The sequence below is a fragment of the Patella vulgata genome, chromosome 3 (genome assembly GCF_932274485.2).
Source record: "Patella vulgata chromosome 3, xgPatVulg1.2, whole genome shotgun sequence".
In the NCBI taxonomy this organism is placed as follows: domain Eukaryota; kingdom Metazoa; phylum Mollusca; class Gastropoda; family Patellidae; genus Patella; species Patella vulgata.
In genome coordinates, this window is record NC_065881.2 from 53,554,314 (window position 1) to 53,569,371 (window position 15,058).

The window sequence follows — 15,058 nt, forward strand, 5'->3', positions numbered from 1 at the left end:
TGTCAATTACTGCAAGCATAAATATTTGGTTATAGTCCGGTCAATTTTTGAAAAATTGGGAGTCAACCCCCACAAAAGGTTTTTTGATGGTTGTTGGTAGTGTTGGGTGTACTGAATGACATACCAAAATGGGAGTACCTCCGGTACCGGAAAATCCTAAATTTTGAGATTAATACATCAGTCAATTTATGTAAAAAAGGTAGGCCAACCCCGAAACAATTGCAAAAAAGTGTTTTTGATGGTTTCTGGTAGGGTTGGATGTACAGAACCACATCCTAAAAGTTTACCAAAATCAGAGTACCGGTACCAGAAAGTGCCAAATTTTGAGGGTAAATATGCTAAGTTTTTAAAATTATTTTCCTTTAAAATGTAAAACTTCAGACAAGCATAAAGTCGTCAATTTTTAAGCAAAACAAATGAAACTGACAATTGGCCTTAGGTTGTCAGGGCCAATCTTTCATATGAAATGGTTTTCATAGATGTCCGATGCTCGGGGTACCCCTGCCCTAAAAACCTATGACCGAGAACCCGCATACGAATGGGTATACATCTCTGCACTGTTTGCCATAAAATAGCAAATTTTATTATCCTCTCATTTGTAGATATACCCAGTGATGTTAATTGACCCGTACACCATAGTCCATAGACCGTTATGAGGTTGTTACGTGAAATAAAGTTAAGACGAAGCCAAAACTTTTTTCATGTAACAACAACCCAGGGGTGAGAGGTCTATATCAGCAAATATAAATGAAGGGAGATTAACAACAAAAACACATTTTTCTTCAAAATAGATTAGTCCTCCAGTTACCAGGTTGATATACATGTGAGTGCAGTTTACTACGAAAACACGTCACATTGACCCTAAACTTGTCTGTTTATTCTTCAACATGCAGTTGACGGAGTTTGATGACGAATTGAGACACAAAATCAGTTCTTTGCTAAGTAAATAATGAAGAATTGCCTGATGAGAATAAAACCAGTTTCCAAGCCAAACACATTAAACTGTCTGGCCATACCAAGAAACAACAATTATCAACGCCCCAAATTCCACGATAAACTATTTTGTTCGATTTAATAGATTCATTGTGTGTTATTGATTTTCTTGTATGTAATTTTGAAATATGTACGGAAGTAAATATCGGAATATTGACCTCTGGTGATGTCACAAGCCGTTAATATCCAAAATAACCATCATGGAGATCAAAGAGATGACAACATGGTTTGTATTTACAGATGTAATCTGCATCACAACCTGCGACCGAAACCCTTAATTTACGAATAGGCATATCTCTGTCATAATATAGTAAATTTGGTGTCTGAACTAATGTTTTTGGGGTCATTATTTCATTTGAAGATATGCTCAGTGGTGTTAACTGGTCCCTTACACTATTTTCAGGGTATTTCATCAGGTACTGGCATATTTGGTATGTGTACATGTTTTGAGGTTTTACCCCTAGCCCCATAAAATGCTGTCATAGAAAATGGGTAAAGCAAGACAAGCAAATAAATGCGTAAGGAATCATTTGCCAATTTCCTCTACATTGAATGAAGAGTGTTGTCATCTAAATGATTTCTAAGACACGTGGGGTTGCTTTTCATTAAATGATTACCTTTTGCTAAAATATGCGTTAATATCCGTTTGCAGTGCTATACAATGTTATAGTTTGCATCAGATTTACTGTTATACATCTGTAGAAACTATAGAAAAGGCAAAAGTTCAATACATGTGGCTGCTGCTTTATGTGATGAATTTGAGTTAAGAGGGGGTTGACATGTTGTACAAGCATCTGGAGATGCTTATGTTGACATGGTAAAGGTATCTACTGAAGCTGTAGATTTGCATTCCATGACATTGATTGAGGAGGAGACATATTTTCTGATACTGCAGGTGCAAATGCAAACATCTGTGCAAAAAGACTTTATTTTCTATTCCAACAAAAAAAGCGAAAAATTTGTGTAGGACATAGTTTGTCTCAAGAAACTTCTGGCATCCAGAGTATGTTTCCAAGCCCGTTTCTTCACAAAATCTTCCAGTGCACAAAATTTCGTAAACGTTTCAGATATTATAAAATACACCTAAATAAATGCAAAAATGCATTAAAAGCTTTTTTTGCAATTTTTGGGGGGTTAAAATCATAAATTGACTGACCTATTATTACGTTTGCATGTTCTGACTAAAGAGCTGCGAAATATATTTATCCATTTACCGTACGTTATAATAGAATTAGAAAATTTAAGGTTGTTTTTTTTTTTTAAGATTACATATTTAGTAAACTACTGGTGTATCACAGGTTCACAGCTGTAATATGGGATTCAAAATACTAACTTGCCGGAAACAGCCATATGATGACTTTTTTGATAGTCATTTGGTAATTGAACATATTAACACAAGGTACAATTACTGAGTTTGTGGTGGCATGGCTTGAGTTCAAACCCGTCGAGGGGGTTGGATGGCTGAATGGTTAGCGTGCGCGCTGTATCATAAAGTCTGTCATTGAGTCGACTGGCGTGGTTTCGAATCCCCGGTTGTACGTGACAAGGAGTAGGGTCGCCTGTCCAACCTCGTGGGTTTTCTCCGGGTCCTCCGGTTTCCTCTCACTTCTAAAGACCCCTACGCGCAAGCGAATTATTGAAATAAAATTAAACCATATGTTAGTCCCGAAATGGCCTAGTTTGTGTCGAGTGGACGTTAAACCCCATTTCTCTCTCTCTCAAACCCGTCGTCCAAGTTCATCCCAAAGGTGTTCGATCGGGTTCATGTCGGGAGACATAGCGGGCCAATCCATAACACGGACATGATGATTGTTCAGAAAGTCTCTTGTCAACCTGGCAGTGTGGGGTCGGGCGTTGTCATGCTGAGCCAGCAATGGAAGCAACACCGGACGTTGAGATTGTATTGGACCACCAACTGGGATCGGAAGTTGACGTTGATAGCAGCCCAAACCATGACGCCACCTCCCCCGAAACGATACCATTCCAGCACGCTGTTACGAGCAAAGCGTTCAAGTCGACATTGGTAGATACGGTGACGTCCATCAGGAAAACTGAGGTTGAATCTGGATTCATCCGAGAAGATGACATTTCGCCATGGTGTGTTGTGCAGATACCCCTGATTTATGGCACATTGCTGCCTGGCAAGTTGATGACGGTGCAAAAGGATTTGACCTTGGTAAGGTCGATGGCAGCGTAACCCAAGAGCAGCCAGGCGCCTTCAGACTGTTTGAGGGCTGATCTGACGTTGTCATGTTCCAATCTCTGATATAAATTCAACTCGTACCAATTACTACTACCTACCTGTAAATATTCAATAATATTTATCGATTTTTGTGAAGAAAATCCATGAATTATTATTTTATCAAAAAAGCACGTCATATTTCTCTCCAGTTTGTTAAAACACAATACCTGTTTGAGTTGGATAAGGTCTAATCAAATGAAACACTGCAAGGAGTATAGTGAATAGTAGGCAAATATGTATAGTCATGCCATACGCGTTGCAATGGATTGAAAATATTGGAAGGGTTGAACTAGCGTAGAACAAGTAGAACAATCATTAGTTTAACTGTGTATAAATTTTATTTTTTTTTGCCTGGCAGCCTATCTTTAAGAGAGGAAGGATTACTGCTTGAGGGTTTTTAAACACATTGTACATTTTGTTTGTATTTTGGTATAAGATTGTGTATGTTCTCCCTGATCCTGTAGATGGTAATGTGCATGATGTCTGACATGTGAGTAAGATTGAACAGGAAATGACCATGTCCTGAAACTTATTTAATTACAGTCCTGGTTTCACTCACTATATATCCTGTATGATGTACAACAGGATCTACCAATCACAATAGTTTTACTCAATGAACCAAAATTATTTGAATTATATGATAAGCTGTTAGATAAGCCTTTACATTTTTCTATTTTTATATGTCCACATTATGAATGTTGGGGGGATGAATGGTTAGCACGCGCGTTTTGAATCCCTGGTTGTATGTGACAAGGAGTAGGGTCGCTTGTCCAGCCTCATGGGTTTTCTCCGGGTCCTCTGGTTTCCTCCCACTGCTAAAGACCCCTACGTGCAAGCGAATTATTGAAATAAAATTAAACCATATGTGAGTCCCGAAATGACCTAATTTGTGTCGAGTGGATGTTAAACCCCATCTCTCTCTCTCTCTTTATTATGAATGTGGGCGTATATTGCCGTCACCGTCTGTCTGGCCGCAATTTTTAACTGATTGTCTTGAAACTTTGGATACTTATTCCTTATACCCGAAGAAGGATGATTACTATTGTTTTAGTGCATGCCCGACCCCAGGAGCAGAGCCAGAGCCAATTTTTGTATTTGTCTGTTTGTCCCCTACAGACCACATTTCTTAATGGATTGTCTTGAAACTTTGCATTCTTATTCCTTTATATCACCAGGCTCGTCCCAAGGGCAGAGCCACTCCCATTTTTTCTTTGTGTGTCTGTGTCGCCTACAGGATCCAATTCTTAATGGATCGTCTTGAAAACTCATAATTATACCAACCATAAGGATGATCCCAACTGTTTTTGGTGCATGCCCAACCCTGAGGGGCAGAGCCCCACCTTTTTATTCTTTTTTTGTCTGTGTGTTGCCTACAGGGCACAATTCTTGATAAATTGTCTTTGAACTCAGCATATTTATTCCTTGCCCCCTAAGGACTGAAACTATTGATTTTTGTGCATGCCAAACCCCCAGGTCGCAAGTATTGACATATTTTGATTGACATCGGCATTCTTAATGGATCCTCTTGGAACTTGGCATATTTATTCCGATTATCTGTTTCACCATCAGCAATTGGCCGATAAGTAGCTTATCGGTAGAAATCGGTATCAACCGATAATCTGCCATTTTGCCAATTCTAGAGTCTCTGATATCTGTTCAGAAAGGCTTAGTAAATACCTTTAAAATATCATTCGAGTTGTGAACAATTCAACAAATCATTCTCTCTTACTTGGTAGTCGGTCCTTTTATTTTAGTTGCCGTGTGTGTGACTATTTAGATATATTACAAGACTCGACTTTCAGAAGCTGTAAAAAGGAAAGAATAAACAATGCAAAATCCTTCCCACCCTTTTTTTATTTACAGTAATTAAGCCTTCTACTGATGCTGATAAATATGTAGTGATCTGTATTGTTATCAACATTTAATCATAATAATTCATACTAAGCGCTCAAAATTGTGTTAAAAGCCGAAGTAAACACGGTCTGCTACAACAAAATAGAAAAATTGTGTTGTAGTAAATCACTGACACATATCAAGTGTTCATGTAATAAAAATGGCATTCCATGGTCATCTGAGTTTGGTTCTTTTGGAGGGGCGGGGAATATTTAGATAAACTATGTACATAATTTGGACGCAAGTACCCTTTTTCTCCAGATAACGTAGACTTTCAGAAGAAAAATCCCTGCTATGCTCTATACTGATTCCATCTCATTTCCGTTATAACTATGACAGATTTACTAATTAAAACATGACGGGATAGAGTTTTTCTAACATGATATTGCAAGAGCAAAAGCTCTACAATGGAAGGTCTCATGCATTTTAAATTTTATCTCATGAATCGGACAAAAATTGTCGCCTTTGGGAGGTCCACAAACTTCATTTATATTTCACTTAATTAGAACTGAAGTTATCGTGTCCCAAAGCATCAACCAATCAAATTGCTTATCTCTGCTTACCCTAAGCAGAAAATGCTCATCTTCGAACTCCATCAAGGCATTGACCTAATAAACACCTTCACCAAGTTTGAACATTCTAGCTCAATTAAAAAAGAGAGTTATTGTGTCCCAAAAAGTGTGGCGGACGGACGGACAGACAGACCGACAGACGAACCCATTTTAAAAGTCCCCAGCTTTCTTCGTAAGGTGAGGGCCAAAAAAAATTCATTGACGAGTAATTTTACTGGCCAGAAATCGCTTAGAAAGTGTCTCCGATGATCTAGACTCCCTGTAGCTTCCAGGGCCTAGACGGCCCCTGGACCCTTGCCTGAAGTCCCAGGACAGTAGCCCCCCTCGCCCCCAATCAAGTATTGCTTCTGCCGGCCCTGTAGAAAGAATTTTTACATGATTGAAAGAATTTATGACTTTATTCACAATGAATTGATATGTTTTGTGTCTTAAGATTTCATGATAAGCTTACATGAACCTAAAAAGGGTTCATTTTCTTTCCAAATTGGTCCAAAAACTTTTTACATTTTATTATGGTCTTTTTGATTTTTTTGTTTTAGACAGGTTATAAATATACATAGGCCTGTGCCACACCTATAAAAAGCATGCAGGATATATTTTTCCATTACACATAACAATAACTCATCTAGCAATTTGAAAACTAACAAATAGTATGTGTCTGTCGTATGTTTGCATAAATGGTCAATTCAAAAAAAAATTATCTGAATTCCTTTCATGTTTGTATACTTACCTTCATTTATCCAAGGGGTATTGTACAAGTGAAATTCTTGTGTATTTTCTTGAATTCTGGTTGTTGACTAAATGAAGACAGGAATCTTGTTGATTGTTAATATTACTATATTCTATGGTTAACAATTAATCAACATAATCAATGCTTAATAGTAGATAAGCTCCAATATGAATATGGAAATTGACATAAACTTGTGTCTCCAAATATCCAAATACATGTTAGGAATGTGATCTAACTTGATCTCCCAAATGACACGTTTGTAGAATCGCCACACCATGGTAACTAAAACGCTATAGCCCGTAGACGTTAATTACAATTCATAAGATCAATTTAAAGTGAAAAAAAAAAGAAACAGAGGCAGGCGATTAAGCAAATATATAAGACAATGAAATGAAATGGAGTTTAACGTCCTACTGTTCTGCTCCTAACCTGGGCTAATGAAGACGGGCATACGCCATACAGTGTGCTATGAGGGAAATTTTGCCCGGACAGCGGCACTACGGCCTACTCTTATATCGAATTCCAACTGCCAAGGGATCTTTTACGTGCACGCCAATGTGTACACGGGACCTCGGTTTTTCGTCCCATCCGAACGACTAGACAGCTTTCCTTGTCAGCCCCTCCGTCCTGCATCACTGACAAGGGAGAACCACGCCGGAAAATCTGGATGAACTTTCTCGGCCAATGCAGGGATCGAACACCCGACCTCCAGGCTAGCGAGCTAGCGCCTTACCCACTTAGCCACGTGATCCCCGCAAATATATAAGACAATATGAAATAGATATAAGCAAGGTGGATTAAGATCCATTAAAATATAGTTTACTGAATCAATTAAGTAATACTATGTGATTTAGCATGATGTATTAAACATACTATTGAGTCCAAATTTACCCTACTACAATATGCTCACATTGATTAATTATTTGTACCATAGATGGGCGTCCGAATATACATCCACATAGCAGATCTAGAAGCTGTGTATAGCAGGTCGTTTCTAATTCTAGGGCACCATCCACAATCCCGTCCCCCAATGGATGTCAACAAAATACGTAATAAAATGCATAGGCAAATTAATGAAACTGGCTATCACTGAGCGCCGGTAGAACATAGATCGTATTGACAATATAGTTGTTCTGCGATAGTTGTATCACCGGAAAGTAGTTTTATTTAAAGAAGTTCATGTCATAATATGATTGTTATTGATTTTGTTATTATTTTTTTGTGAACCTTAGTTCCGCTTACTCAGAGTGTAGTCAGAGTTCTTGTCAAATTTTTTTCAAATTTGTGGGGATGATTCATGTTGCAGTAAGGAAGAATGCTATCGAAATCCAGGTCAGAGTTATTGATAACAAATTTTTAAACCTGGATGATTCATTGTTTTATAAAATTTGCAGTTTGACTTTTAAAACTTGTGATGCAGTGTACTGCAAATTACCCAATCTACGTAATTTGTTAAAACTTGGTGGGATAGTTCGATGTTGAATTTATGAAACCTTTTTTGACGCAATAACAATACAATAAAGAATTTGAATGAAAATCTACACACAGCATGTTTAGAATTATATACTGATGTCCAAAAGAAAGTATATACACTAAAAGTATGACTAAGTTTTGTTTAGATTAAAAACATTTGATAAAATGTCCAAACTCAACATTTCTAAGCAAAATAAAAATGTGAAACAAATTGACATTCTACCCAAATATCGTATACCATGGAAAAACGACTTTGGTTGATACAGCACAAAATGCACAGTGTATACTTTCCTTTGGACATTAGTATATATTATTATCGATCAGCTACTTTGTTTGCCCAAAAAGTTTTGATTTGGATTTTTGATCAATATAGTGCTTTTTTGACAGTAAGAATGGATGTGTACAATGTGCAGCAGAAACTGTATAAGTCTTATATTTAAGTAATAAATTTTTTAATTGTCAAAGATTACTAGGATATTTTGCCAGTTGAACTATGTGTGGATATGTTCAGCCAACTGGAATGTTTAGATATTAAAGTTGGCCTTGTCATTTAGTATCACATGACTTACCCAGGATAGGCTACATTAATACTGAATGAAAGCATTTGTGTATGTGTGTGTGTGTGTGGGTTGTAGGCTATATTGATTCTCCAACCAATCAGATAGCAGACACTTGGCCAACAGACACAGGAAAGAATTTATCCTTATATTCAGGATATACTCATCACTGAAGTTGATATTTACTGTTATTTCATACAAGTTCAAGGAAAGTTCAGTATATAAACAAGTGAACTGATTACAAGGATTTTTAAAGAGACTTATTCTTTTATTTGAATAATAATCTAATTGTGCTGTGATGCCCTCACAAGGGAAATTCCGAAGTAGTGGTAAAGGGTCAAAAAGGTCGTCTGTAAAGAAGATAGTAACCGATCCAAAAGAAAGACAACGATTGGTCAGTTTTTATTTATTATTGATACGATTATAGTCATATTGATTAATTTGTGATCTGTATACTTACCACTGTACCAGATATAAGAAGCATGTCCCCAGTAATGGTATAATATAACATAAGTAGGTTAAATGCCTCAGCAGCACATTCGTTCTTGCCAAGGTGAATGTATTTTCCTGAAAGGTCATAGAATCTATAATTAATGAGATAGTAATCAGTTTCATATCAAATTTAGCTATTCCTGTACTTAAATGTCAATTCTTAAATTGTACATATATATCTAAATGGGGAGAAAATTAGACATTGTTTACATATTTGATAGACTACCATAAATGCCTTCATGTACATTACTGGTACTACACAGCCTCATCCATATACTGCTGTGTGTCTCATACCATGTTTTATAACTGTGAGTCCAAAGTTTGTACTAGTTTTGATGTTGTTGTATTTGTATTATGATAAAGCAATTTCTGTTAATGCAGATAGTTGGTTAGGCCTCTACTGATAGATAGTTGTCCAGATGTAAAATCGTGTTAGTTAAATACTGTGTGGCTTTACTGATATGTTAAAGTAGATGCTTTAAGTCACACACATGGCACATGGCTACACCCTCAAATTGTTCAGATTTATGACCTATATTGTGAGGACATACATGTAGTTCACCCCGTTCAGGCTTCAATGAATATTAATACCTTGCAAAGATATAATAATGACACTTTGCGACCTAGCAGTATATATATATATTAGATTTATAAGGTAAGGGATCCAAAATATGAACACTAATAGATCTAATATACTGCATGGTTGAGTAGGTTAATAAAATAAAAGTTATGATGTTATTGTTAAAAAACAACAGTTAGCCTGTCAAGTAGTTTACAAATTGCTTAGTTTTGTAGTTTGAAGATATGTAGATGCTTTTAAAAAAAAGTAAAAATTTAATCTAAGCTTGGTTCTGGAAAATAATTGATTTTAAGATGCATTATTCAAGAGCTAAATTTGCCTATTGCAGGTCTTTCATGGGCCTTAAATGTTATATAAACTATTAATCAGACATTGGATGCTCGAGATTTTAACTAGATTAGAATGACGTGGCCATTTAATGATTTAATTTATGAATGGAGGAGGGAGTCTAAGACTTTAATGTACCAGTACCGTGGTTACAATAATGAACAATCAATGCACACATCTTGTCAATTAAAACTACAAACAGTCATACATAACTTGGCTCAGAATAAAGTAATTTAAATGAAATTTTCAGTATTTTCATTTTGTATTATCTATTTTTGAACTATTATAGCAAGAACAGCCAGCTCTTTATCTAAATCTTACATAATGTATCTTTAACAAATATTTAGAAATATTTTAGGTTATAGCAGTTACATGTATATATTTCTAAAAATACTATGCTAAAATTAATATCTGATTGACTTAAAACTTATGCTCAATACTCAATGTGTATGTTTATAAAATGTAAGCTTATAAGGTGAATAATTTTCAACAGTTTCCAGATATGGCCCTTAATCATTTCTAAACATCTTGTTGATTCTCTGTTGGCTAAAGTTATCATCAAATTGACTTCAAAAGTTATACTCAGTGTTCACAATGGTCATAGTTTAAGTAGCCTATTCAACAATTTCCGTTAACTCAAACAGCTACAGAAGTTATAATCTGATTACTGGTACATGTACATCTCTCGGGGTAGTGGTGGTGACCGGCATGGGTTCCATGTCAGCCGTATATGCCGGTCGGGCCGGAGAGCTTTGGAAAATGACTGGAACTGGAGTGGATCAGACCTGTAGGTCATTTTGCACGCCGGAAAAAAAGCACATTTTGTGCTAAATCATAAAATCCCCAGACATGACGAAACTCTGTGTGTGTCGTGATGTAAACTGTCGGGTATAATAAAATCAACAGTGTTCAGTAGACCATGAATGGAAACCACTTCCAATTAATTATCCTTATGTATATTGCTCTATATTGTGTATACTGACCGCTGATTTTGCCTAAGGAACAAAGTATTGTGGGGGCCATTTATTGGAGGGTGGGGGGGGATAGAGGTAATGCAGCATATCTGAGGCAAAAAGAACAAGCAGGGGGTTGGCAATACGATTACAACCAGCTTTGAAAAGCGCATTGAAACCACACATGATATTTTTTTTCCATTCGAGCAGGGTAGAAAAACTCAAGAATAATATTTTTAATGAATTCCACATTGCTTAAATTCCACATTGCATCCTATCCAAAACATTATAAAATGTATTTTGTGACTGAAAACAACCTGTAAGACACCAATATTGTTTGATCATATTATACAACAAATAAGATTCCTGTAATGTGACTAATGTTTTATTCTTATTAAATCAAAATTTTAAGATTTAGAAAATAATAATCTACATAATAATTTAGATGGAAGATTAAAAAGCATACAGATTCTCAAACTAGACATAAAAAACTATGTCTTTATTTAATACTGTCGTCAGTGGTGGCCATGCCCAACTGATTGATGTAATCATACAATCTTTGGTTGTATTGTGATCTTTGATTGATAGTTTTTGTTAGTAATTAATAGTTAATTGTAGTTATATAAGCACGGTACACAATGACTTATTGTTTGTGTGTGACATTTTATTTAAGATTTGATGGTATCTATAATATAAATATATAAATTATAAAGAATTATTTAAAGATCTTCACCTTGTCTGTTAAGCTACATATTGATATAAATTCAATGTAATCTGCCATGACAATGATAAAGATGCCTTCCTACGTACAGTGTGATTTGATGATATATTTAGACCAAAACATACTCAAACTTATTTATTTATCAAAAGTTTTGCTTAAAATCCATTTCAAAACATTTTAAATAAAACATACCACCCCAAGCTGTAAAACTCAAGTTTTAGTATCTTTATTTGTGACTATATTGAGGGGAGGGTCCATTTTTGGTGTCAATATCAAAGCCTTAGTAAATTCTTGGATTATCCTCTGCCAACTTCGCTTTCCATCATTTAATTGCTAAAGTCTCCAGTAAGTTCAAGTCTCTCACTGTTCTGACAACCACTAGCCATTCGATCAACAAAACCAAGCCCTTCCTATATCATTCAAGCAGACAAAAAGCGGACAGGCTTCCCATTTGAGATCCCCTTACATATTTATCCTGTTAATTAGAACTATATTCAGCCCTGATACTACCCCAAATGTTTATCATTAATGTAGTAAACATTGATCTACGGTAAAATGAACAAATCTATTAAATAAGAACAGATTTGATCACAGGACCGGGGTCATTGTATCCTTTTAATCTTTAATGAAACTTTTAATTTTCTTTTCAAATATGTAATTTTTATTTCAATAATAATAATAATAATATGGATTATTGCTCTTGTGCATGTTATGTCAAAATACATTATTAACATGTGTAAGTCTTTATTCAGCTAATTCTTTGACTTTTGTGTCATCAGAGTTTTAAGGTATTTAACTTCTGAGACTCAGTACTCTAATAGTAAGACATGCAAAACAACACCGGCAAGATAAATCTGCGGACAAGACAAACTATATAGACATAGCAAGAAATAAACAACAAATACCAAATCAAGTGAATGGATCTGGAGCCAGCTGTAAGCGTCCAATGCACTGTACAGTTCTGGGCCTGTAATGACGCAGACTTCACTCATAAAAAAGAGACTCTATAATACCTAATATGCTCCATCTGAAAAATAAAAAGGATAGCTAATCAATCTATGCAACAAGTTTTCAAGGACAGGAGTAATATCTATGCTTAAAATGGATAGACAGTCTAAGTTCTATTACGATTAGCTGAACAGTCCCGACAATATTGAAATGAAAATAATCTCAAAAAACCTTTGAAAGAAAATCTCCAAACCTGAATTCCCATTCTATTATTTGCTTGTTTAGCTTGGCTATTTTCACAAAAACATACAAACAACAGTAAAGACAAATTTTGAAAAGTAATTATGACTTAAGAATGTGCACTGTATTCTTTAGATTTATAACTCAACAGGAAGTATCTGCAATAGCCATGCAGTACTCTTAAAAATAACAAAAATGTAACAAAACCAAAATTTGTAGGAATGTCTTTTCAGTTATTACCATGTAAAAAACCATGTAAAGACATGGAAAAAACAAAAAGTCATTAATTTGACTCCAGTTGTCTAAATTGAGTACCATTAGAAAGCATAGCAAAGCGATAACACAATATAATTTTAACAAAATAAAAAAATAGACATGCATGATATTAACAAAGTGCTTTGACAACCTTATTCCCTGGTTTTGTGAGTGAAAACCTCTCGATCAGTCAGTGTTTTATGTCTTGGAACAGACCAACAGAAGAGACATACAATTTGTGCGACAACCATGTGCAGTCAACTTAATTGTTTGGATTTCCCTTTCTTTAAACTGTTTCCTTCTGTTGTGTGGGATTTTCCTGCTTGACCAATACCCTGTTGATTTAATAGTGACACCAAGTGACAAACCTCTAACAAAGCATTAACGGAAAAGACAAATTGTTCTCAAAATTTTGACAGAAACAATATTTGATATAGTTGATTTCTATTTCTTCTTTAAATAGCTTATAGGACATTATATTAAGCTCTATTGGATGGCTAATTGATAAACACTGTAATTTTTACTGACCTTTCAATTTTGAAAGGAGATTTCCAAGTTCAAAGTTGAGAATGAGGAGTTTTACCATAACGGAATGGACATTTTGACCACATTATTTGATATACTGAGTTTATTTTGAATAATAGCCTTATCAAAATATTTTCGCAAAGAAAGTACTTCAATATATAATTTTTTTTGATGGTTACGAAAATATTATATTATATATTGGGTAAACCAATTTTTTTCGTTGTTTGTAAATTTTTGTGAAAATAGCCCAGTTTCCCTATCTTAAACATTCTGAACATCTGAGACACGCTACCTGCAGAGAAGTATCTCAGACACAGTCAGTAGCCATGATATCCATATCACATGATCTACACATCACAGATCATGACATTGGCGTCAATGGGTCAAGAGGTCAACATTGTAAACAATAGGTTTATCTTCAGCATTGTGTCCGTTGCACCCATAAAGACTATATAATACGTACAGTCCCAACATGTTCTCTCTTCTTCCAATGATTTTTCACAAAAATAACATCTACAACTCATAGAATTGACGTTGTCTTCAATGACAGCGTCTGTGAGGGTTGTTCATAGAGGCCGCCATATTGCACTATTTTGTGCGTCGGTCAGGTCTATTTCAGATATACACAATCAATTCTGTTGATGTTTTTAGCGTTGGGATTGACTAATAGTTAATGTGATTCAGTTCTAAAACAAATATTTTAAACTTTAACGCAAATTTAGAAAATAGCCAAATTTTGGCTGGGATTACTGAGCAAAATGGCCATTCACTGTATACGTGCGAAAAAAAAGCTAGCCACCAATTTATTTTCGTACGTTAGTTACGTACGTATCTTAAAGTGATTTATTATAATGGCAGTGGTGCAAAACGATGACACACCCTAAAATATACATAGAAAAATATGTCATTAAATGTCATGTCCTACGATGAATGGAAATCTATAAAGTTTCACAATATTGTTTGTCTCGTGCTTTTTGTTACTGCCTGTATCTGATTATTTGTTTACAATTTTTATATATAAATGATGGGGCCATTGTTTTCCATTTTGAATCTCAATCTAATAAGATTAATATCAGTATTATTGAGGAATAATTATTTCACATAGATAATATCCAAAATGCAGATTTGAAAACTCAGTCTAACCAGATTAATACCAGTATTAAACCACACATTATGTTTAAATCAGATAATAATGAATTCTACTGAAATAAAAATGTGTACATTGCCATGCTAGCTGCTTGTAATATATGCTACCTTCAATTATCAGATGATTGAGGATGGGACAATCCCTTTCTTAGGTTAAAACAAAATTATAGTATCTCATCATTTCTATTGAGAAATATCACACCGTTCGACTTTCAGGGAATGTAGCTCATTGATGTTTGTTCTCTAATAACAGCTTAAACAACTTACAATTTCCTATAAATCTGACCTCCAACGAATAGGTTACCTAAGCTGGTCTCTCCAACTAATGATTCATCTTACATACATTTTATCTTTTTATATAAATTAGGTAGTATAAAAGTGTTGACCAAAAACAAAAACTATTGAAGGATT

The 15,058-nt window shown here is 35.1% G+C and overlaps 1 protein-coding gene across 2 annotated transcripts in view; it reads left to right on the forward strand.

Annotated features, from left to right (window-relative positions):
* Nucleotides 1-15,058, forward strand: part of LOC126814866 (hexokinase-2) — a 43,135-nt gene that overhangs the window by 1,016 nt on the left and 27,061 nt on the right. Inside the window, exon 1 of one of the 2 annotated variants that reach the window (XM_050540296.2) lies at nucleotides 8,582-8,854. The exons of the other annotated variant lie outside the window; for it this stretch is intronic. Coding sequence (XP_050396253.1) covers nucleotides 8,759-8,854 — 96 coding nt within the window. The 5' untranslated portion in view covers nucleotides 8,582-8,758. Of the gene's footprint in view, nucleotides 1-8,581; nucleotides 8,855-15,058 lie in introns of those variants that run through there. 2 annotated transcript variants of the gene reach the window in all.